A 25,722-nucleotide genomic window follows, 5' to 3' on the forward strand; every position below is an offset into this window, starting at 1 on the left:
GCAAGATTGGGTTTTCTGTATTTTCTATTCATGTGTGGTCCTCTCATTTCCCTGCTTCCCCAGCTCTAATAGCTGTAGAGTTGCATTTCATGGAGAAGTGGAATTTCCTTATCTTGTCTTGGATTTTTCATCTCCCCTGCGTGGGTGTACTGGCAGGACCAGTGTTCTGGATCTCCTTGCATCCCAACAACCAGTGTTGCCCAGTGCTGCAGATCTTTTGCTCTGAGCATTGGAAAAACAGAACCCATTCCTGGAAGAAGATGGAAGAATTGAAGCTGACAAAGGTAAGCCAGCCAGAACCCAGTCTGGAGACCAAATGTACAAAATTTCTGAGATGGGTTTCCCTGTGCTCAAGGCATTGCAAAAGTGGATTTCTTGCCTTTGCTTATGCCCTGCCTGCCCAGCTTTTGGCAGAATGAGAGTAGTGTTTGTATTCCATGCATGATGATTAAAGGATATTTCCTTCTTTTATGATTATACCATACCATGACAATTTTGTCTTCTCAGCAACAATAATTTATTCCAGTATTTACAATTGTATCAGCATGGTTCAAAGCCAAAACTTCTTTCCTGTGAAGTATATTTACCACAACAACACACGTGCATGTGTAGAAAATATTAAGTATCTCACAGGTTGCCCTTGCTCATTTCAAAACAATTCATAAGAAGCAAAAATAAAGACAATGCTGTGAAGCACAGCAGAATCTTGCAAAGTACCAGAGCTTTTTTATTAGTTGAGGTTGGAGCCTGCTGACAGTCCTTAGACTGTGACACTCTGTTCTGATTAGAGCCTGGTGGAGACCACTCTTGGTGCTCTAGCACAAATGGACTGCTGCATGTGAGGTTTTGGCACATTATTTTTCTGTTAATTTATGACCCACATGTTGCAATGCTTGACTGTTCCAGCAAAACTTTGCCAGGCTTTATTAAAGGGGAGGGAATAGGTGTGGCAGGCACAAAGCTTTTACATTCTCAGTATGTTATTGACCAGAGTCAATACAGGCTTTAATTTTTAGCTGTTTTTCTTTCCAACAAAACTCATTATTCTCCATAAAAGTTAAGCACAAGAGGATGTGTAGTTCTGAGTTCTGTCAGCTCTTTAGTTTACCTACATCAAATTCTGATGTTTTCCAGTGTGCTGCAATTACTTATGCAGTACCTGAGCTGTAGTTCCTCATACCTGTTTCATTTCAAGCACCAGTTTAAGAGACTGTACAGCAGCTGCAGTCATTGCTCCCACAAGGATAAGACTGATGTGTGCTGCTTTCCTTTTTCCCTTTTCAACTGAGCAAGTTCTCATGTTTTGCTACAAATCACCGTTTTCTGATTTTTATTGGGGTTTGGAGTATTCACATTTCAGCCTTGTCTGTTTTGCAGGTTGCTTTGTCTTGGTTCATTCAAGTGAAGTCCCAGCACATGAATCGCTCCATTTAGATCCATGAAAAACTGACAGCAAAGACCAAGCAAGCTGAGTAAAGCAAGAGCATTCTGAGTTTGATGCCTGTAACTGTCTCCTGGTGGCAACTATAAGGAAGATTTGATTCTTGTGGTCACAGAGAAAGACGGTCCAGCCACAGGCATGTAATAAATGATGCTTAATAAATGATTCCAAAAAGCTGCCTTTATGTGTTTGCTTTTGTGACTGCTCTATTAGACACCAAAAAGTGCTAGGGGGAATCTCTAGATTTACTACTGGTTTTCCTCTACTTTTCTGTGCTGAACAGGCTGGCTTTGAAATCTGGTGCTAACCAGAGGGAGAAATAGGGAGAGAATAGAATCTTCTGCTTCTCAAAATGCATGTCAGGGAGCCTTCCAACCTCCTGTGAGCACAGCCTGTGATTTAAATAAATCCAGTCAATTTTAAATGGCAGAAAACAAAGGGAGAGGTAAGCAAGAGGTACCAAAATGTTTCTCCACTTGCACAGCACGAGCCCTCTCCTGTTGTGACATTGTTTGCAGAGACACAGACTGGGAATTGAAATAGGACTGTGGACCAAGCTGAAGCATCACACATTTCAAGCTGCTTCAACAAATTAACTATTTAACACTCTGCTAATGTTGTGCACACACTTATTGCCTCCCAGCATGAAAATCAAGCAAATAATTGCAACAAGCTTCTGCCCAGTAGAAGTCACTGTAATATAATGAGAAACTTTGTCCTGTGAGTAAACAGAAGGAACAGGAAGCTGTTGGAAGCAGGTCGATGTTGCTTTAGATACAGGAGAAAGGATTCAGGAGTGCTCTGTGCCTTCAGCTCCGAGTGCAGTTCAAGCTGCTGTGGTGCCCGTTCTCAGTGGTAACATAGCAACTGGACCACACCCCCTCCTGCTGCAGGATGCTAGAGAGCCCTTGGAGCACTATCTGCTGTACTGCACGGGAACTGCACCACTTCTAATTACCACAGCACTGCCAGCTGAGAGGTTTTTTCATCCCATGGAATGACAAGGAAATTCCTCATTCTGTGTCTAGTAATCCTGTTGTGTTTTCTTTCAATGTTTCTGTAGTAATCCTGTTTTTATTGCAGAAGAGGACTATGTTGATTTTAAATCAATACCAGAGTTGTATCTATGGGTGCATTTTATCTCATTTCAAAGTAAGTTCTTGATTAAAAATAAGCATTCTTGGCCCCCTGATGCTCTTCTTGTTTAGTGCTCCTGTATGATGGTATTATGTTAATATTTCGGAAGAATACTTAAGGATTTGAGCATGTTTTTCTTCTCACTTAGACCTTGCAAAATGACTGAAAAGCTTTCCCCACTCCTAACCTCTCTTCTGTTGTGCAACAAAAGAGCTTTCCTTTAAGCATCTTGGTTTCCAAGCACAAGGAATCGTCTCTGGGCATTACTGAACGTTTGACTTAAGGTGTGATGAATCCTCTTATGCCAAGTTGAATTTTTTGATGTATGCTGTAGATTAATGTTTAATTTACCTAAAATGAGTGTGGAATTAGTGTTGTTCAGAGTTTCTTTTTTAAAAGTTGTTCTGTTCAGATCTTGGGTTTAAAATCTCTGAAGTCTGCCTTGGATGTCACAGCCTGACTTGGTTTGTCAGGGCTGTTTTCTTTGCTGCCTGTCTTAGAAAGGTGATGATTATAACAGTACAAGAACCTTGTTCTGGCTTCATGACCTGCATGGGGGAAAGCTTTTTAAGCAATCTGAAAACTTACTTACTGATTTCTTGAAATGTATTGGTTTCTTACTGTACTGACTTAACAGTTGTGGTCATTGCACTTTGGTATCAGTCTTGGGGAGGGACATGTTTGGGTGACAAATGGCAGAACAACCACTGCAAAGTAATGGTATTGGTGTTGCTGAACTTCTAGGTTTCCTTATTTCTTAGAATTTAAAAAATCCTACTGTAGTTCAAAAAGCTTCTGCAGCTTCTTATGACTTGAGTACAAAAATACCAATAGCCTCCCTAAACCAGTGTAAAACTGTATTTGGAGCTTTGCATGTAATACAGTAAATCCATGGCAATATTGTGAAAACTATATAAAAATGCAAATTTACCATTTTTTTAACTCGATAATGCTTATGCATCCCCTCCCCCTTTCTGTCTTTATAGGTCTACGAGGGCTAATCAATCTTGGGAACACATGTTTTATGAACTGTATTGTCCAGGCACTTACCCACACTCCACTGCTGCGAGATTTCTTCCTCTCCGACAGGCACAAATGTGAAATGCAAAGCCCCAGCTCATGTCTGGTCTGTGAAATGTCTACGCTCTTTCAGGAGGTGAGTGCTGTTTGCCACAAAGCATCACCTTGCCACAGATGCTGTTTCTTACCCCAAAAGGAATCGTGTTCTGTTTGCAAATACAAAGGGAATGCAAGTTGTGTTTCCCCTCAAAATGTAGTAAAGCACAGCAGTAAAGATTGAGGCCTCGCTGTCAAAAATACCCAGCTGCTGAAAGGGAAACTAATGGCTTTTAAGTCCTATTGTGAAGTCACCCTTGTTTAGGCAAAGCTGGTATGGGAAATAATTACAGTGCTGCCTGTTCTTCTGAGACTGATCTGGGAATCCTTAGTCTTGAAGCTGAATGTGTGCTTTAATTAAAGGTGCAAGTTGTAACTGGAAAATATGTCACAAGCTCTTGGGGTGATAATGGGAGTGAGAATAAAGCAGTAGTATACATCCTTGTGGTTTAAGGTATTGCATTATGGAGGTCTGTATGAATATTTTAAAGATCTCATTTTAGTGCTTGTTCACCAGCAGAAACATCTTTTCTGTCATCTCTTATGTGCAAACCCAGTAAGGGCCAGGAAGGAGGATAAAGAGAAGTGAATGTGTTGCTACACTTTGTGTCTTCCCTGTACAAGATGCACTTCTTTCCCTTTCCCACTCAGGAACCTGGCTTTGCAGTGTCTTTTTTCTGTAGGTCTGGTTCCTGCTGTGTGAGATGAGCACAGGCTTTTCCTTAATAAATAGTCCAAGAGCTTTATTATCTGTCTTAATTCCACATCAGTATGGTAAGAACTGTGGGTGAACATGGGCTCCTAGTTTTAAGATGTCTTTCAAAACAGAGCCAGTTCTGTGCCTTTTCCTCAGTGGTAGATCTGCTTTCTTGGTAAGTAAAATAAAACCAACCAAAAAACCAGAAAGAGCTGTAGTGTACATGCTGACAAGGAGCATTTGAAATTGCTGGAGATGTCTGTACACAGAGCAGGTTTTCTGTGGACCTGCTGTCAGGGAAGTTCATTCTGATGGGGACCAACCTAAAATAGCTTTACCTTTATCTTGTGATTTTCAATTTGATTTTACTCCTGTGCCTTTTTCACCAGAGATGATTCTTTTTGGTCACTGCAGGTGAGTTAAACATATAGAGAAGAAGGTAAAGCCCCCTTAGTTGTTCCAGTACAAAGTTGTTTTCTGCTTATACTCAAGACTTTTGAGGATTTGCAACATTTCATTCTGCTAATCAATCATTAGCTGTATGTTACTTTTTTTTTTTTTTTTTGTTCTGTTTTCAATTGTTCTGAGTCTGTCAGGAAAGGAGGTAAAAACAAAAGGCAGGCAGACCAATAGGTAGCAGCTGTAAGATTATTGAAACCAGATGTGCAGTTAAGTGGGGAAATACCACAATGCCTAGATAAAAAAAAATCAGTCATGGTATAGAAATACCAGTTTCTGTACACTGTTAATAGAGAAACCTATTTGCTTATTTAAAAATAAGGAGCTAGTAAATTCTTGATATCCTTTCATCAAATAGTGATTTAAAGTCTCACACTGCTGAACATCACCACACTCTATTTACACATGCATTTTTGAAAAAATCCCTTGGGAAAGGGGAAATGAGTGTTACATTACAGATTGAGAGGCTGCAGGAATGATCAAGACTCTCTAGGTAATGATTTTTGTTTCCATTTTTGTGTGTGGAGCCCTATTGATGGCTCAGGATGCCTTTTGCTCTGCTGTGAGCATGGAAGAAAGAACAGGCTGTTACCCAAAATGGGGCTTAAATGCAGCATTGGTGTTATTGTGTAAGTTTCAGTTGTAATCAAGTTTAATTTTATACACAACTTTGGGAAGCTCAGCCTTCATTTTCAAGTCAAAATTCATGCCTACACTTGCATTAGTTCTATTAATTAAATGTTCTGCAACATGAGGGTGTATGGATGAGGGAACAGCCATATCCTTGACACCAGACTGTGCAGACAGCAATAGTCCCTGTCCTTATTTCACATTAAATACTGCAGCCATGTGCTGTGGGAGGACACAGAAAGTGACTCAGCCTCCTAGAAGTAAAACTGGAGCTTAATGCTCCTAAGCAAAGCTGTTGGGTCTGTAACCAACTTGGTGTATTTTACCTCACAAGCAGTAAATACCTTGTTGTGCTTGTGGCTCTGTCAGCACCCATTGTACAGTTCTGTTCCCAGTGAGTTTTAATTTCTTTGCATTCAGAATCATCACAAAAATCTTGCAATTTTTGGAGCAGACTGATTATGTTTCATGTCCCAGCTCTCTGCAGTTGTAATGAAGAGTCTGTCACTGCCTTTGCAGAGCTGAGGTCTGAGCAAAGGAAGGCAAACCAGGAGATCTCAGTGCTGTGGCTGAGAATTCCTTTGTAATTGAATTACCAGGGAAACTTTGATTCAGGTTCTGTCTTGTTTCTACATAGCTTTCCCACCAGGATTAACTGGTGTGGTTATCCCAAAGCATCTCACCCAGGGACAAACAATCAGGGCAAGGGTTAATTTCATCTCCCCTCCACCCTTCTTTTCTGAAGGTGTGATCTTAGGCAAATGGAATGCCAGGGGATCTGGTGAGTGCCTGAGTGGGAGCTCTCCAGGAGGAAAAGAGAGACTGTTCTGAACATTAAATTAAACTTACTCTATATAAATAAGCAAGTTTTGCTCTTTTGCCTCTTAAACAGAAGTTACCCATCCCACTTCATTTCTTTTTGTTTAAGATCATGTAGTTATATAGGTTGAGTGATTTCTCTGTGATAAATAGGAAGCTACAAAGTTCTTCCACCTTGAAGTAGGTTGGTGGTGAGTAATGACTGTCAGATGGTTCTCAGGACTGAGGTGTTTTTTTCCTGGTAGCTTTTCTGGCAGACACTCCAAGCATTGAGTTCTGCTTGTTTTAAAAATATCTGACTGCATCAATTAACATTCTTCTTTGTGCTACATGAAACCCATTTCTCAATAGAATCATGACATGACTTACACTGCATAAGAAAAGGAATGAAAAGGATTTGGGAGTAACAGATAGTGGTGAAGCTGGGCAGGGGGAAGACAGAACACACAATCCATTCATTGAACCTTCAGGCTGAAAGGATTGGTGCACTCCTTTTTACCTGCTGGTGTTTGTGTTGTAGTTTTGCTTCACCAATGAAAATTAATTTCAAGATGGTCCACACCCTGAGGTTTATCTAAATCCTTTCCAGAATGACCACTCAGGAAGGTAGGATTAGAAGATCTGTGTCTCATGTGCTCTGTGACTGGAATAGTAGCAATGGGAGCAGAGCAGAATGCAGTGCATTCACTCAGAGGTGGAAGGAGCAAACCCTTCCTTTTCCCATCATTACTCAGCCCTGTGAGCCTAGCACAGCACACAGCACAAGCAGGGGAAGAGTTGAGACGTGAGGACCAAGAGGGAAAAGGAGGAGATGATTTATGGCTTTGATATCTGAAGATGCTACTGTGGAAATGACTTTTGTATAAAATAAGTTACAACAAAGGTACTAGAGGGGAGAAAAATGTAGTTAAGGCTCTTTACATAGACAGAAGCTTGAATTTTGTCATGGAAAATAGAGTTTGTGCTGATTTAGTAAAATTTACTACTTTTCCCTGAAGGAAGTGTAGAACATACAGAGTTCTTGCAAGCAAAATATATTTTGTGATTATTTGAACCATTGTTCTCTGGGAAGGCTCCAGAAGGTGTTCTCTTGCATGTGTGCCATGTGTTGCCCAGTCCTTTCATCCATTGTAAATGGCCAGAAAACTTGAAGTCTTTACTGAGAACCAATTTCCAAGAGGAGTTTTTGAATTCTCAAATTAGATTTGTACCTGGTATAGGATTTCTGCCTATGAAGTCATAATTACAAAGCTCAGAGACTGTTCAGCAGATACATGTGCAGGATAAATCAAATTTATCTGTTTGTTCACATAATTGAGAAACTTCTGTGCATGTTTTTGGCAGGAGGAGGAGAAAGAAGTACAGATGTGTACAGTGGGATCTTGTTTTGTTTTAAAACCTCACTGTATGTTTTTGGTAACAATAATGCAAATTTCAAAGCCTATAGTCTTCTAAATCCTCCATAGATTCTTTCTAGAATGCAACAGCAAGTGTTTCAAGTGGAAAAACAAAATTAGTTTCACTTGGGCTGTGTAAGAATGGAAGCTTTGAATCCTGGTTGGTTTGTTCCTTTCTTCCCCCCTCCCTTTTTTTTCCTGGAATAGCAATTAAACAGTGTATTACCCAGCACTTTGAAATTGCTCAAACCAGTTCTCTCCAATATAAACAACTGATACTGCAGAATTGAAAACAAATTTAAACAAAAAAAAAGTTTAAATTATGTTTGGAACCGTTAACAGTTGTTTAACAGCTGTGTTTTAAAGGTGACTTGCAAATACATCATTGTTTATGTTTGCACACTTCAGTGAAAAGGTTGGAATAAAACTTACATGGACTCTTTTCCTCTTTGTGGACTGGAACTGCTCTGATAGGCTGCTTTTCCCAGCAGCAAGGAAATGACAGAGATGGGATGGATGTTTTATACATTCCAGTTAAAATATTGTTATTGAATGTGCTCAGATTCTTTGTTACATTTAATATTTATTTGAGCAGTGAAGCTTTCCCCCCGCCCCACATTCTTACCAGGCAGGTTTCTAGTTTTTTGTGTGATAACAGTTAATAATTTGATAAAGCTTCATGTCAGATCTTTCTCATCCTACTGAGGCAGCAGAGAATGTAAAATCTGCTGGCAGGTCTTGTGTCTGCAGTGGAGTAATTACATGGAGTGCTGGTGGTTAAAATGACCAGAGAGCTCTGGGACTAATTGTAAGGAGTGACAGAACAGGGAAGTTTTATTGCTGCAGTTCCCTGAATTATGTTGAGCAGCAGCTGCATCAGCAGATTTCAATTACCACACTCCTGCTCCAGTCCCTCAGTGTCATCCTTGTTGGCATCAGAGTAACTATTGATCTTTGTATTTATAGGAGCATTTTGTGGTGTTTGGCTGCAGAGGTGCAGCTTCTTGTTTGGGAAAAGTGGAGCTTGTGAGAAAGAAATTTCTGTGGGAGAAAATACACTAAAATCATGTAGGAAACCTTACCAATATGAGGATTAGATGAAGACTGTGCTGCCTTTTGCCATCCTGTCCCTTAAAATACAGTGTTTTCTCTCAGCAGGTTTGTAGCACGGTGCCTGTGCTTGGACTTACATAAAATGCTCGGAGATTGTGCAGGGAGAAACTCAGGGCTGGGGAAGGAAGCTCACTTTTCCAATAAGGATGAGAATTATATACTGCTGGGGGTTTCAGTCTTGTTTTTTGTTCTGTGTATTTGCCACTTTCTGTCTTCTGTTTGGGAAGAGTAACTGAAAAGAAACTGCCATGGATTTGATAGGATCTTGGGAAAACATAATTGTGGTGTTGCAGGCAGCATTTACTGGCAGATACCTTTGCTGAAGCTGAGGGAAGGCAAAATGAGTCACAAATGTTCACTTCTTAAAAATAAAATGTTACTTGGTCAAGTGAATAAACTCTTCTGGGCCTTTTCTGACTCCTGCAGGGACAACATGAGCATCCCTTCTTTGCTTTTGGAACTGGTATTACTGTGCAGGGATTAAGGAAGGGCTGAACCTCAACCCAGAGAAACACAGACCCTTAGCATGGGTGGTTTTTTGGCATGTTTTTTTGGAGTGGGTTGGTTGGGGGTTTTTTTTGTTTGTTTGGGTATTTTCAAGTGGGACCTGGCTGGTTTTTAATTTAAAAAAGTTTCTGTGGGCAGTGTCCTCCCTCCCTCTCCAGTGGTGTCACCCACAGCAGCAGCAGCAGTGTTTCACATCAGGCTGTGCTGACTGAATAATTCATCTATGCACTCTCTAATGTGCTTCTGGCAAAATCACCTGGGGCAGTTTTAGTCACTCTGGAGCCAGCTCATCAGATTTTGACTGGAGCAGATGAAGGAGCAGATGCAGGAGCTGGTCCAGCACCAGATTCCCAGGCAGGGGACACCCTGCTGGAGCAGGGATGGCAGCTGGCTTTGGGGAGCACTCACTGAATGAGGACCTTCAGCCCTGCAAACAGCTGGCTCAATAAAGTTGTTTTTAAAGCCTTTTACAGTGAAAGGCCAGTACTGGCATGAGGCTGCAGCCCTGCTTAGAAATTTTTCCATAAAATTGGAGTGTGCACAGCATTTGGATGCAGAGTTGCCACGGGTCAGGGATTGGTTGACAGTCAGCATCTACTATTCTCATCTTCAGTGTTTGTTCTGATATGGGGGGAGGCATTTCATTCACATAATTTGTGAATGAAATTGGTGATCCTTTTTAAATGCAGGATTTTTTTTCCCTTCTTTCCTCCCCAGGCTATTTTAATAAAAGCCAGTGGTATCAGTAAGCAAATTGTGAGTGATGTTTGTGTCTGCCTACCCCATTCCCTGCATCCCCACATTTTTTCAGGCTAATCCATCACAAATTGATGGAATTTCAGGGGAGAAAACTGGGCTGCTCAGTCCTGAGATCACTTCTCCAGTAGTGTGTGACAAAAGCTGTCTCTCTCCTTTGTTATTAAGGCCACCAGAATTAAACGGTTTAAATTGATTTGACTAATTGCTCTCATTTGACTTTTTAATAATGCACTGCACTGAGGCTGTGTAAGCTGTTAACAGTCATGTCCTTCTCTTTGCTTTGAGCAGTTTTACTCTGGGCACCGATCTCCTCACATTCCATATAGGTTATTGCACCTGGTATGGACTCACGCACGGCATTTAGCAGGGTACGAGCAGCAAGATGCACACGAGTTCCTCATTGCTGCATTAGATGTGCTACACAGACACTGCAAAGGTAAGGCTTGTCCTGAGGCTCCAGTCAACAAGGATTATTGCATCCAAAGGAGGTAGAACCATCTCTTCTTAAACCAAGTATAGTTGCCAGTACAGCACTCTTAGCAAATTCCTTTAAAAATGTTGGGTAGACTTCAAATATTTAGAAATAAATAAACCATTCCCACTGTCAAAAAGTACCAAGAGTTAGAAGCAGACAAGTCTGTACATTGGTTTGAATCACCATCATGATGTTCTCTTATTGGTTGTGAGTCACTGTCTTTTCTTTTAAATTGCCATTTTAATTCTATTTATACTTCCAGTAGTTAGAACTCTTACTCAGTGTGTCATGGGACTGATGAAAATTGCATAGGGGAGAGGTTATGTCTTAGTACTTAATAGTATTATTCTGCTTAAATATTTCTGATACCAAATTGCTTACAGAAATGTGAATAAGGAAGAGCAATGGGTGGCTGTGGTTTCTTGTTTTCTTAGGCTGTATAGAACAATACATAATTGTACAATACAATAAAAATATTCAGCGTCATGCTTTTTGATATGAAGTATCTAAGTCTTGATTTTGTAATATCATATGAAATCATGTATTTTCTGTTTGTTAGCTGTACTCAAGCTGAACTGCAAATTTTCCAATCTGCCAGTGTTTGCTCTAACTTGATTCACTTACTGCACCAGTGAAATTTTTACTATTTCTCCAAGGGAAAAGTAGTAGGGTTGATACTAACAGAACAAACAAAAAGTCCTTGGTTATCAAAAAGAAGATTTCAGCACTCAACTTTGCTCAAATGCTCTTAGGAAAAGCACTTAGGGTTTAGTTTTTTGGCTTATCAGAGGACTGTCCAAGGGAAGGCTGCTGCTGCTTCTCTGAACCATTGTGAATCTTGCTTTTATCTATGAGGTTGCCCTGCATGGAAGCAGATGGGCTTGTTCACATCCATAAGTGGTGCCTCCAAAAGAATCTTCTCCAAAAAAAGTATTGCCAAGGACAGGAGCACACAGAGCAGTTCCTTTGTAGTTATTAATGTCTGTCATTTGACAACCACTAACTAGATTTCAATAATCCAAATTAAACTGGTGTGGAAGTCCAGTAAGGAACAAAATCTGCCCAAATATTGACTTCTTAACACTGAATAAATTCAGCTGCAATCAGAAGCACTTCTTTGTTCATGTTAAATTTCTCATCCATTGATCTAACAAATCTTGAAGTTTTTTTCATCATCTCTGATATAAGATAATGCTCATATTTCTTTTACACATCTTCATTAATTAATGAAGTAGTATTTGTGTCTCAGAAATGTAAAGAGAAAAACTTGTAACAGTAAAGGCCCTTGAGCTCTTCTCAAACTGATAAAGAATCTGAAAAGATTTTAGAAAAAAACTGTGGTTTGACTTTAAATGAAGAATCTTGACATCTCTGCTGCCAGGTTTTCAAATTTCTGTTTTTGAAGAAATAGAGAGGCTTTTATTAAATCATAGTAAATAATCTACATACCACATCAAGGTAATTTAAAATAAGTGGTTGAGCAGTTGTGTGGGAACCAAACAAGTTAATCTAAATCAGAATTTCAAGTATAGTCATGCAAAACCACATTTGGAATGAACTAGTTTTCAGTGTAATGAGAAAGTTTTCCCACTTGTGTATCCACACAGACACGCTTGCATGTGAAGTGTGCAGATGTAAAAATATTATTACTAATAGTGAGAATATGTCCTACAGCTACAATAAGAAAATAATACCTCCCCTGCCAATATTAAATATTTATTTTAATGAACGAAAAAAGCTTTTAAAGCTTCCAGTCAATAGTAATGAAGTTTTACAATTAACACACAGTGAAATAAAATAAGTCATGGGGGAAGTTGTGCTCTAGTTTTTGGACATTTATTCATGATCACCAAGGCTTCAGCCACCAAAGTAAATGAAAGTATTCCTTATGTGTAAATATCCAGTGATGTTTGTTTGGCTGCCACTAGTCATTTATCCCTTTTCCATTCTGTGTACTCAGCTGTCTAGGAAATGTCTTAATGCAACTAAAGACAAAGCTGTGCCTATTTGTTGTTGATTTGTCACTGCCTAAATTAAGAAAAATACCTGATTTTGATGTCCATTTAAAGATAAATTTTATAATCCTACAGCTGCCCTGAGATGATTATGTGGGCAGGCTGGCCCAGGCAATTTTCTTTCGTTTTGGTTGGTGTTTTAAATGCTGCTTGAATCTATACTTTGCTTTAATGGCATCTGTGAAATTGTGGAAGGCCAGGATAGCTGTCTGATGTCCATGTAAATCCTGTCTGAGGGGTGATAGATGTGCTGGCACTGTTGGGTTGAGCTGTGGCATCTGGTCAGGGCACATTCTAAACCCTCAATAGGGCTCCTCTGTGCTGCTGGAGTAATAGAAAATATTTCTGAATAAAAGGAGGGTCAAGTGTGTCTTGCCTGTGCATCACTTTCATTTCAGCAGCTGGAGGCAGGTGATCTAACTGGAAGGTAGTATTTTGGTGGAAAAAAATAGTGTAAATAATCTGTATTTCTGCCCAGGCTGTAAAGCATTAAGTCAGCTTTTAGTCAACATGACAGATACATCTTTAGCCCCAGCTCTGAGATAAATTTGGAGTTCTGATTCTGCAAACTTCCACACCAGTGAGCTTCCAATCATGCAGCAGTTTTTACTTTCCCACCTTTGTCTCAGACATCTTCAAGCTTGGGGAAACTTAGGCCAGAATTACTGTTCTCTTGAAAGGATCAAGACTGCAAGTCAAAAATTACTGTTCTGTCCAGTGGCATCACTGGCTGTGGGGGTTTCCATACCTTTTGCAGAAACACTCAAGTGGCAGAGATGGGCACTGATACACAAAAGTTCAAAAAGCAAGATAAAAAAATAGAAGTAATCTGTGTTTTTATCCCAAACTTTATTCAGTAGTTTTAAAAAAGGGAAAGTAGTACCTTACAGCTGATTATTCCTCATTTATTTGGATTTCTTGAAGCATTTTGCATTCACCTTTAACAAGGAGTGCTGCAAAACAAATCTGAAGGCAGAAAAAGAATGGTGTACTGAGATTTGGGAGGAAAACACTGCCCTGCTCTGTGAATTCTCCATGATATTCTTAGGAATTGATAGAGCATATGCTTGTGAAACATGTCATCTGCTCTGATCCATATAGATTTGTGTGTACACTGCTTTGTCAGAAATAACAAGCACTTGTTCAGAACACCAGGGACCAAAGCAAGGCAGAAATATTAATGTTAATGTCTTATTTTGATAAATACCTCTTTTACAATCTGACAGTTCTTGACTTCCCATTTCTCATTTAAAATACAGAATGAAAGATTGAGGCAAAACTTGGTTTTTTATATCAAAACCAAAAGCAGTCTTTAAAAGTTGTGTATTTTTAAGCTGTTGTTACTGTTGCTGTGTATTATTTTCCTTTAGTGGTATATTAAATGCCTATTTTGAAATAGATTAGCATGCTTAGTTATTTCACAGACACTGGAGTAACCTGTGTGGGGTTTTTTGAGAGTTGCATTTAATTTGAATGCAAACTCCTAAACTCAATTTTCAGTCATTCTCATAATCACATTAATATGTACATTGATGTGTTTTTAAGTTTGCTTTTAGTCTTGTGCTGACCATTCTTATAAGCTGCTGATTTCCCTTGACCAGATTTAAACCCCAAAAATAACTGAAATTAAAACCTCATTTGGGAGACAGAAATGTTGAAGGGAACCTTAACTTGAGCACAACAATCTAGCAACTTCTAGTTCTCAGCTGCATAATATACCTCCCCTCAGCATCTGTTCCATATTGACAAGTGTGTGTAGGTGGTAATCTTACTCTTTTTTCCATCCTCTCCAACCAAATGTCATGGGAAATAATGTTGAGTGGGTAATACCCTTCTGTTTTGCTGGGAACAAGCTTGCAGGATATTCATTTGAGACCCTCTCATCACTGATCCTAATTGACTTGTGTAATTGAAAAGGGAGAGCTCAGTTCTCTCTGTGGGAGGAAGTGACTGTCTGCTGAAGGTGTCCAGCTGGGATGGTACCTGGGATCCAGGGAAAAGCTCTCAGCACTGCTTTTCTCCTGCTGCCCCCTCAAAACAAAGCAGAGACAATGTTTGAAATGGGGAGATGACAAGGATGTGGTAGTTCTTTAAAAAACAAAAGTGGAGCTTTGACTAAAACCCTGTTAATTCTATTTTGAATATTTTTTTCTTTAGTGCTTGTGAAGCAAGCATAAGTGAAGCTTTTTCTGTAGGTGAAGGATGCCTTGCACAGTCTCTATCCTGTATGCCCTCTTCATTAGCTTAGCATAATTGAGCCCGTTAAAAGCTCTGAAGTTCAGTAAGATTTAGCTGAAATTCCCATCAAGAAACACCTCAGACAGGGTGTGATAACCCCCAACTTGAACCTCATACACTTGAAATCTAATTTTAGAGCATTTTCTTCAAGAGTCTTTTTAAGGAAACAATGTGCTTTTCTTGGCAATTCAAACAAAAGTTTCTAAAGCCTAAATCTGGCAGCTGAGGGAGAACTTTTCCTGAGGCATTTAGAATCTAATTAACTCAAGTGGCCCATTGCAGCTTAGTAGGTATCACCTATGACTGCTTTTCCACACTTAGTATCCAGTGGAACCTTTGCCAGATTATTATATAATACTTTTCAGCATAATTCTAAAGCTTCATTGGAAAAAAAATACAATTCTATCTGTTCCTACTACAAGAAAAATCCAGCTAGAGCACCTTAAACACATGAAAATGGTCTATTGCCCTGCTTTTTAGAAACTTTTCATTTCTTCAGGTGGTTTTTTTTGGACATTCTTGAGTAGAAAATAATTAGTTTTGAGAAGTAGCAGAGATTTGAGGAGTATTTCAGTATTTCAGTCTTAGCATTTCAGTTTCAGAAATCAAATACTTCCCAGTAAGTTAAATACACTGGGAAACCTCTCCAAAATTAGTTCTATTGTAACATTTGCTGTTGAAGGAGATGGAAAAACATCTTGAGATGTATTTTAAAAAATAATTAGCTGGTGCTGTGTAGTAGTTGGTGTGTGCATCTCTGATTGCAAAGCACGCCCAGTTGCATCAGTCCTGCCCAAGGAAAATAAGCAGTGGACAGTCTGGAAATCCTAGGAAAGGAGTGGCATTCCTACTTCACCTTGGGGAATGGAGGGAGAGGGCTTTGAAGCTGAGAACTGTGTGCAGAAGTGTTTGGTTATTTAATACTCTGGTTAATGTGAGAAAGTTGAATTGGCCTAATCTCAGCACTCAAGTCCTAAAACTGACACTTTCCTGCTGGGACCTGCAGGGACAGTGTGTGATGCCTCAGAGATGGGAATGTGTTCTCTGTGCCTCTGGAGAAGCTGGAGGAGGACACAACATTGCCTCCTCTCTTCAGATAAGGACATCTTTCATTTTCCCACTGATGAAAACCCATCATGGAAGGTGCACATGATGGAGGCAGTGGGCTGGGGGTGAATAGCTCTTAACAAACCTTTTCCCCTCATTCTACTCACAGGAGTTGACTGGGATAGAAGTAAAAAAGTAGCATTTGCTGCTGTGAAGTTTAAATACTGATTTTCATGAACCACCTTGGCAACTCCTTTGTCTTAGGAGCTGATCTTTATGCCAGGCAGTGCAAAGCAAACCTCTGTAAAGGGAGATACCCTGAGCAAGGGTTTAGCTAAGAACTGCTATGGCTTAAAGCTTCACCTCTACATTTAGTCACCTTTTGGTTATCTTTATTTTTCAAGGAATTCCAATCTTGTTTCCTTGTTTTCTTCAATACACAACTTCTGCAGGGTTCTGTATTATCCTTGTGAACTTGCAGTGTAAGTTTGAGTTAGAAGGAGTTACTGGAGACACAGTCCAAGATAAACCACTGTTCCCTCAGAGGATTTTTGACTTCTGAGCCTGTGTTTGCATTCCTGCAGGTGATGATAATGGGAAGAAGGCCAACAACCCCAACCACTGTAACTGCATCATAGACCAAATCTTCACAGGTGGACTGCAGTCGGATGTTACCTGTCAAGTCTGCCAGTAAGTCACTGCTGATCCTGGGCCCTGATTCAAACCTGCACCCCTCCAGTGCAGTGCACTCAACCTTTCCTCTCTTGAATACCAGTAAACACTGCAAAACTCCAGAAAGACAAGAACTGTGTTAGTGCAGCACCCTGAGCACAGATTTCCCAGAGAAGCTGTGGCTGCCCCATCCCTGGCAGTGTTCAGTGCCAGGCTGGATGGAACTCTGAGCAGCCTGGTCTTGTCCCTGCCCATGGCAAGGGCTGGAATGAGATGATATTTAAGGTCTCTTCAACCAAACCATCCTGGGATTCTTTAATTCTATAATTCTGTCAGCTAAATGCAGTCAGTTACCAGTTAACTGTCACGTATTAAGACCTAACTAAAAAGCTGCCTGGGAAGTACTACAGGCTTGTGCACACAAACCTCTTACTAGTCTGGAAAAGGTGGTTATTTTCCAAGTTCATAAAGAAAATAATTCCAAGATCTCTTTGAATTTCAAAATACATAATTGCAAATACATTGGAAGAAAATTCCGATATAGACCCACATTTTCTTTTAGTCAGGAGCCTCATGTATCATCAGGAGAGGTTTCAAAGAGGCTGATGCTTAATGTAATCTCAGGTACCAGAAAAAAAGCCTTTACAAGAGTATGGAAAAATGTATTTATTGTCCTACTCAGTACTGGAACAAGTTGACTTCTCTTTAGAGATGTTTGGTGTTGCCATAGTGCAGAAGTCAGAGTTCTTGTTTTTTGTTCTGCCTCACATTCTTGCTGTCCTGCACATGGGCTGGGCTTGTTTGAATCTGCTTTTATTCTCAGTTTCCTGAAGGGATTTGCAAATGATTTACTGTAAGGAAAACATAGGAAATTTTGTTCTTTGCCTGGTAGAGCCACAGAATCCTTATGTGATCATGCAGAGCTTGATTTGTTATGACACAATATTAACATTGATGAAACTTTGACAAAAGAAGTTTCCTTTTGAAATTGACAACTTTTGCACAAATGAAGCAGAGGGAAAAGGCAGAATATTGAAGGCTTAATGAAATTGCAGATTGAAAGACACTGGTTTCAGGGGAAGAGAGAACTCAAAAAATAAACATAACAAGGAGCTTAGACCCCTGAAGTTCTCTTAAAAATGTGGATGCTGGAAGAAAAGATTTGAGTCAATAGCAGTTAAAATTTTGAGCAGCTTTTTCCACAGTCTGGCTGTTGACTTGTCTTCAGCTGTCTTCAGAGAACTCTGATGGAGAACACGAGCTACTGCTTGCTGCAGTTACTCTTTGGCCTCTCAAATCCCAAAGGCTGTAGGAGATGCTGAGAGGAACTGCAGAGCTGAGTTCAGTGCACTGCTGGACAGCAAGAGTATTTTTAAAACCTCTTTTTTAAGGTAGCCTCAAGCACCATCTTCCTTGTCTTGAGCAGACAAGACCAGCTTGTAAACTAGTTGGATGGCACATAGCTGTTGTCACAGATGTGAACTGGTTTATACTGGTCAGTGGTGCCTCTGTCTCAGAGCAACTCTGCTTTGAGGCTCAGGGCTCCAGTGAGTGGGAGAATGACTTAAATACTTTTATTTTGTATTTAATACATCATGTACATTTCCCCAAACATACAGCTTTTAAATATGCAGGGATCCATTGTGGGCAAATGCTCTGGAGCAGCTCTATTTTCTGTCATCTCTGAGTGCCCTCTAGGGGTGATGGAGATCCCAAAGTCCTTAAAATTAAGCACCTGGAGTGAACCTCAAAGTGAGAGAGAAACTGTTCATGTGGCTTCCTTTAAAGGTGTGTGTGTGGTATTTTCTGGGGCCTCCGTCATGAGGAGGAAAGAAAATGATAAATCTGGCTCCATGTTCTTAGAAGGCTAATTTATTATTTTATGATCTGTGTTATATTAAAGAATGCTATACTATGCTATACTAAAGAATAGAGAAAGGATACAGACAGAAGGCTAAAAGATAATAATGAAAAACTCACAACTCTCTCCAGAGCCCCGACACAGCTGGATGGAGATTGGTCATTAAGTAAAACCAATTCACATGTTGGATAAATAATCTCCAACCACATTCCAAAGCACCAAAACCCAGGAGAAGCAAATCAGATAATTATTGTCTTCATTTTAATCTGAGGCTTCTCAGCTTCCCAGGAGAAATCCTGGTGAAGGGATTTTTCAGAAAACCTGATGGTGACGTGTGGAACCATTTGTGTCTCCCGCAGTGGCGTTTCCACGACGATAGACCCGTTCTGGGACATCAGTTTGGACCTGCCAGGCTCCTCCACCCCCTTCTGGCCGCTGAGTCCGGGCAGCGATGGCAGCGTGGTCAACGGGGAAAGCCACGTGTCGGGCACCACCACCCTCACAGACTGCTTGAGAAGGTATGGCCTGCCACAAACACAGCCTGGCCTTGCACAGAGGGAATCTGGCTTCGTCCTCTTCTCCAGGTGGCTCTGAACACTGGGACTAAGTGGGGCTTTGTCATAGCTCTGTCCCCAAACAGCGTTTTTACACCACTTATTTTTGATGTTTGCATGTGAGAAAGTAAGAAGGCCCAAGCAACAATAAGCACTCAAAGCCTTTTGCCACATGATGTAAGAAAACAAATTTTGCATTGGCTACTGCCAGACAGTGTGGTTTTACATGACCAAAATCACTAAAGTCTGTCTCCTTGTTCTTGCTTCTCTTGGATGAGGAGGCACATGAAAAGAGTTTATATTGCATTTAATATTTATCTAATTTCGAACACCAAGTAGAAATCAGATTTTGCTCTAAGCACAACTGAGAGTCAGCTACTCCCAGCTTAGTTGCAGGGATGCCTTTAAGGATTAAAGGAATGGAGCTTTCAAAAAGAAAAGGTAATTCTGAGGCTGACACTTAGGCATCTTGGAAACAGGTACCTGGGGAGAAGGTTATGGCTTTGTGTGCAGTTCACTTGGCTCTTTCAGCAGATCTGAAAGTCATTCTCCTGTGGCAAATGCAGATATTTGCCTGAGGAAGAGGTTACCTGGAGCCTGGGGCAAAGCTAATCTTTCTGAAATAAAAAATCATGGTCTCTTATATCTGATTTCTAATCTGCTGGACACCATTAAGACCAAAAATTTTAAGGAAATGAGGGAATTAGTAACATGAAAAATTGCTGATGCAGGAATACATCAGGAGACAAAACCAATTGAATTTTGGTGATTTTCTTCAACACAGAGATTAGTAGACTCAAAGCTGATGATAGGGAAAGAAAAACATCCAGGTTCAAAGATACTTCAGAAAGTATGGATTTTGGAAAGAAGTTGAACTGTAAAGGATAAAGAGGATGGGTCTATGTTTTTATCCAAAAGTTAGCAAGAAAAAAGGTGGGTAACTTAGTGTGGCCATGCAGCTGAAGTTGACCTGAAGAAAGAAGGATTGAGCAGGATTGTGACATTCCAAACAACTATCAGAGCAACTTTATAAGCCTTTTTAGAGACTTATGGATAGACAAATACAAAGAAAAAAAAAAAAAATTAAAACCAGAGCATGATGGCACATAGGCCAGGTAAAGGAAATCTTTTTAATTAATCAGGAAGCTGTGATGTCATTTAGTGCTGGAGGCTGCTTTGGCCATAGTCAGAGTGAGGGTGAGGGACACCATGTTGCCCTCACATTCTTCATTTAATGAAGAAATGTAAAATCAAAATTTTAAACTGTATTTTGAAATATTTCATCTCAAAAATCTTAATTCTCAAGGCAGCCTCTGGGGAAATGGTTAATTTGCCTTTTGAAAGTCTAAACTTGGAGGACAGGACTAAGAAAGGAAAGTCCATGGTCCTTTCTGTGCTGAGTTTCTGGAAAAGAGGGATTTTGCTGTAGTTTGTCATGAGAACATCGAGGTAGTCCATTTTCTGTGAGCACTTCCCTGTTCCCTAATGGTTTCTTCCCTTGGCTCCTTTGAGCAGTTCTGTCTGAAAATTTTGAAAGAGATTTTTAGTCAACAAAGGTTTTTTAGAAGGGTATCTGTATTTTCAAAAGAACTTTGTGTTTACAGGCCTTTCCATCTCAGAGCTTTGATCCCAGCCCTGGAGGGCTACAAGGTAGGATAGTGTGTTGCAGAAGACTGTCTTCCATATCAATATTTTTGGGTTTGAAAACAAAAGATCTTTCTTTGCTGTCTGTATGAAAATGAGCTGCTCTGCTGTAGGAGATGAACTGACACTGATCTCCTTTCCCAGCCATTGATTCACTTCAGTGCAAGCTGGAGCAATGATCCATGTCACATTTGGATATCTGAGCCATGGCACTTTACATTATTCTGGTTTGATTGAAGGTTTTTCCAAAATTACATAAAATCCACTGACTCTTGTCTCTTGTGGTGCCAGTGACCCACAAGTGAAAGCGTTTCCAGCACATGTCAAAAACCATCTGATTGTTTTGTGCATTCCTTTGCTTTTCAATATTTTTTTAGGTTTACAAGGCCAGAACATCTAGGAAGCAGTGCCAAAATCAAATGTAGTGGTTGCCATAGCTACCAAGAATCTACCAAACAACTCACTATGAAGAAGTTACCCATTGTGGCCTGTTTTCATCTCAAAGTAAGTTCACAGGGGGCCAACATAGCAGAGGATGTAATTTCCTCTCTGAGAGGATGAGCTGAATTCTTGGACATGTCTTCTGGCTTTCACTGACTAAACTTTTATGATATAAATTAATATAAAGAACATCTTGCCTTGCCGGCTAGGTTTTCTATTAAGATAGTGTTACATTATCTCTGATGGAGTTTTGCAGTGTGTCTGGGAGAGCTTAACCAGCTTGAATCTAGAGACAGAATGGCAGGCTGGTCCAAAACCTGAACCAGCACAGAAACCAATCTCCAGTTACACCCCCTCATCCTACATGGTACACTTTTTACACTTTCACTGAAAAATTGCCACTGTATTGAAGGAAAAGCATGGAAAAGTTCTGAGGCAAGTCAAGGTGAATGTGCTCCACTCCTTTCCTATGCTTAGTTCAGTATTTGTGTTATTCCAGATGACTGAAGATTTTTTGGGAAATAAATTACTTTTCCTCAGTGATTGTGTTGTCCTGTCTATGCAAAATGCAAATTTCATTTTTGTGTGTTAACACAAGAGAGAAACACAAAAGATAAGAATTACAGAAGTCTCAGCTTTTCACATCTGGATCTGTTGCTAGGGGATTGTTACAGCATCACAATTGGAAAATAATTAATTGAAGTGTAAATAGAGAAGAATTTCTGAAAAGTGGAGAGGAAAGCTGCCTTTAAATAGAAACTCATTCATCTCTTTCTGGTATTTGTTCCTGATCCAATTTAATGTTCAGTGAAGGAGATGAGGAGAGGGTGGTGGGTATTGCAGGCCCCTTTTGGCTGAGGGACAAGGCTTTTTTTGTTAGCATATTCCATTTTTTGTCTTAATTTGAATGGGTATTCCTGTGTAGGCTTGACTCCTGTCACTTGAGCTGATGGGATGGGTGGATTCAGAGTGTGAATCTGAAGGCAAACTCTGTTACCACCAGTTCTGTGAGCCAGGGCAGGCAGCAGCCATGGGTTTGAATAGCCCTGGTGCAAATTAACACTGCTTTGGGTAAAGGCTCTGTGTGTTCTCCTCGTTTAATATATTTTTTCTTTGATGTCAGGTGGGAATAGGTTTGTATGCATAGATATCAAGGTAAATAATCTAATTAATGCTGTGTTAACAATGGTGGTCTATTTTCCTGGTAGAAACATGTTGTTATTTACATGGACATTCCCATAGAGCTGGCAGGAAAACTCTGGGGCTGTCCCTGCATAGTGACTGCTAATGTGCTTTCATGTTATTGTTTCTAAGCTTAGGACATTTATAAAAGAGATAAAATGTAACCTTTCTCTAAAGAAGAAACCTCTTGCCTTTGCCTGCAGCGGTTTGAACACTCAGCCAAACTGAGGCGGAAGATCACTACGTATGTCTCGTTTCCACTGGAGCTGGACATGACACCTTTCATGGCTTCCAGGTGGGTTCCAAGTCCAAAATCCCCACAGAGCTGAGCAGAACTGGTTCCACTTCACACACGTGCAGCACAAAACAAGGAGTGTACTTGAGGGTACAGAACAGTGTCTGTGGTGGCACTTCTGCCATGAGCTTCTCTGTGGAAGGTGTAGCTTGTCTAAACCCATTTTTAGATAAACTGTTCAGTTTCATGTGCCTGAAAAGGATTTATATTTAAACATTGTGGTGGGGTTCTTTAATTAATGTGTGTTATGTTTCTGGTTGCTTGTTCAATTTATAGACCCGGATCCATCCTGACTTCAGATCCCTGCTTTGGTCCCATCCCCTCAGTGCCCACCCACCTGCCATCCTGTGCAGTTGGCCAGAACACAGCCAGCCTAATTCCTAACCAGTATTCCTGAAGTTATAAAAATCCTTCCTTTTTATTCCTGCACATAAGCAAATCTGGGGGTTTTTGTTTAGTACCTTCAGCTTCTGTTTAGAGAATCCTGCATGAAGCAAAAACATAGTCCAGATTAAAATAGAAACAGCAAGACTTCTCCCACCTCCCAGCTTTGTGGGAGACGTTGCATTTATATAAATGCACCTTTATGAAAGGAATTTAATCAGCTTAATTAAAAAGTATTTGTCAGACATTCATGCAAATATGCAAGAGGATATTTGGATTTAATTTATATCTGAAGCAGTGCAGAAAGCCCCAAACCATGGTATCTCTTAACAGATAAACTCTGTTTGATGCTGAAATTTTACTTAGAATTTCAAGCTTTGCCTGCACTCCTTATTACCCAGGAAAAAAGTAGATGCTTCTACCAAGAGAGAAAGGAGAGCCCTGAAGCTCTGTTAAACACTATTGTATTAAGAATATATGGTCTATTCTAATATATTCCTGAGACTTCCTTCTTCCTCTGTGGTGAATTCTCCCTGGATAGAACAGGCTCTGCTGATGAAAGGTATCCAGCATAATGGAATAGAGATGGGATAATCAGCAGGCATAACTCAGTAGTCTGAATTTCACCTGCTAGGAAATCAGCAGTATAATCCTATTGCTGCTGTCAAAACACAAAATGAATTCACAAGTCAGAGCCAAGATGATTGACCCATTACAAGATAAAGGATTGATGTAATTAGATAATTTCCTGGGTTTCAAATACAAATCTTTTCTTAACCTGTTTTGAAGCTTTTTGGATAAAACATTTGACGTAAGCAGATGTGTATTTGCAGCACTGGAACCTTGACCAGGAGGAGAAATGGTATTTGTGATGTAGCACTGCTGTGAGAGCAAATAAAGCATCTTTAGCATCCTAATCAGCCCTTTGCTGCTCAGCTGGAATAAGGACCTGGATTCAGAAAACAGGCTGTGTGTCATGTCAGAGCAATTTCCTGGGTTTGGGAAGCCACTGCTTTAAGTGACTGGATTTTTGTGTGTGTGTGTGTTGCAGTAAAGAGAGCAGAATGAACGGGCAGTACCAGCAGCCGACGGATAGTCTAAACAATGATAATAAGTAAGTGGTACATTCCATGACTCCTATTGTGAAAGGTAGTTGCCTTCTAGAAGGAGATAGTGTTGCTTTATATCCTGCAGTGCCAGTGCATTACCATATCTGACAGCACAGTAAGTCTGAAATGTTGCAAAGTAAAGCTTCACTCGCTGCAGTTCCTGCCCTTCTGTTCCAGAGCTGGGGGTGATACCCTCAAATGGTTCATGGGCAAAATGAAATGCTGTGGTCACAATGTTTATGACAAGGGATGGGTGTTGCCTTGAAATAGTCCTCTTCCCATTGCAATGGCAAAGGGAGTTTCAGAGGACCAAAGAAAGTTAACAGAACACTGGCACTCAAAGTCAGGAGTAGGTGATCCCAGTGATCCTGGGGTCTGTTGGGCAGATATTGATTCCAGTCAGAATAAATGATGGACTGGTGTGGGACTTGTGGGGGTGTAATTGAAACCAGTATCCTTTGTTTTATGAGAATAGAAATGGTCACACAAACCTTACCTCTTCAGTTAAATAAGGTTACATGTTTCATTGCTGCTGTTGTGTATTTAAATTCAAGGCACTTGATTTGCCACTAAAGGTTTCAGTAAGAAACTGGAATCACACAAAGATGTAAAACCAAACTAACCAGGTCCTAGTGCAGGTGTCACCCAGGCAGGTACCAGGCAGGTGTTGTGTGGGCCTACAGCTTGAGTCATTGGATGTGGGGTGTTCAGTAGTGCTAGAAAAGGTCTGAAGGTAACACAGCTGATCACTTCTGAGGTTTGCACATGCCTTATCTTGGACAAATTGTTAAAAATTAAGCAGATTTAGGTAATGAGAGCAAAGGTGTCTGGATTCCTCAGGGATCTGGGTGCCAGGGAAGGGCTGGAGCAGTGTCAGAAGGCTCCAGCTGGGACTGAAGTGTGCTGTCCATCCCAGCTGGATTCAAGGGCTCCCCTAGAGAGGGTGGCTCTAAATCAGTGGCTCTGTAGGCAGTCAGTGAATAGGTGCCTTGTTGTGGCACCACTGTGTCAAAAGAGTTCTGTGAATTTTCAATTTGAGTAGGACAATATCAAGTGAGATTAGAGAGATTATTTTACCATTGTGTAGCTGTGCTTGTGTCACACAAAAGTGTGAGGGCAGCATTTTATGAAAGAGTTAAAGAGAGTGGAAAATGTTTGAAAAAGAGCCACTGGTGTATTTAAGACTGGAAACAAAATCTTACCTTAGAACAAAAGAGCCAAAGACTTCAGTCTTGCACTTTTAAAAAAAGAAAAGGAAAAACAAAATGAGAGCAACTTGCTTATCAGTGTCTTTTTTGGAACAGAGTGGGCCTGCAAGTTCTCAGGCAAATGCTCAGCAGCATCTGAGAGCTGGAAGTTGAGGCTCAATATATTCAGTATTTCAGAATAAGTCCAAGCTCTGCAGATTAAGGGCAGTTAATCAGTTCAGCAGTTTATCATTAGAAATATCTAAGATTACCTCCTTCCTCATACCTCAAATGCATTTTTTCTGGTTCACTAGAGTAGATCAGGGAAGTGAAAGGTCAGACTGGATAATCAGTGTTCCTTTTCAGGAGTGCACCAATATTGATCTATTTTAGAAGCAAATTTGGTAGCCAGTATTGGTAAAGCTGACAGTGGTCACCAGACTGGAGAGTTGCAGAAATAGCAAGAAAGGAAGAGAAAAATTCTTCTTTTTTTTTCCCCTGGGCAAGACCACCCTCTTCCCAGCTAGTGTTAGAGCTGGTGTT

The 25,722-nt window shown here is 40.3% G+C and overlaps 1 protein-coding gene across 2 annotated transcripts in view; it reads left to right on the forward strand.

Annotated features, from left to right (window-relative positions):
• Nucleotides 1-25,722, forward strand: part of USP22 (ubiquitin specific peptidase 22) — an 89,813-nt gene that overhangs the window by 61,328 nt on the left and 2,763 nt on the right. For both annotated transcript variants that reach the window (XM_059862015.1, XM_059862014.1), the window contains 7 exons: nucleotides 3,565-3,734; nucleotides 10,364-10,511; nucleotides 16,435-16,540; nucleotides 18,743-18,901; nucleotides 20,959-21,085; nucleotides 22,408-22,499; nucleotides 23,935-23,997. In XM_059862015.1, the coding sequence (XP_059717998.1) occupies nucleotides 3,565-3,734; nucleotides 10,364-10,511; nucleotides 16,435-16,540; nucleotides 18,743-18,901; nucleotides 20,959-21,085; nucleotides 22,408-22,499; nucleotides 23,935-23,997 (865 nt within the window). The remainder of the gene's footprint in view (nucleotides 1-3,564; nucleotides 3,735-10,363; nucleotides 10,512-16,434; nucleotides 16,541-18,742; nucleotides 18,902-20,958; nucleotides 21,086-22,407; nucleotides 22,500-23,934; nucleotides 23,998-25,722) is intronic.

This window comes from Haemorhous mexicanus, chromosome 17, assembly GCF_027477595.1.
Source record: "Haemorhous mexicanus isolate bHaeMex1 chromosome 17, bHaeMex1.pri, whole genome shotgun sequence".
Classification (NCBI taxonomy): Eukaryota; Metazoa; Chordata; class Aves; order Passeriformes; family Fringillidae; genus Haemorhous; species Haemorhous mexicanus.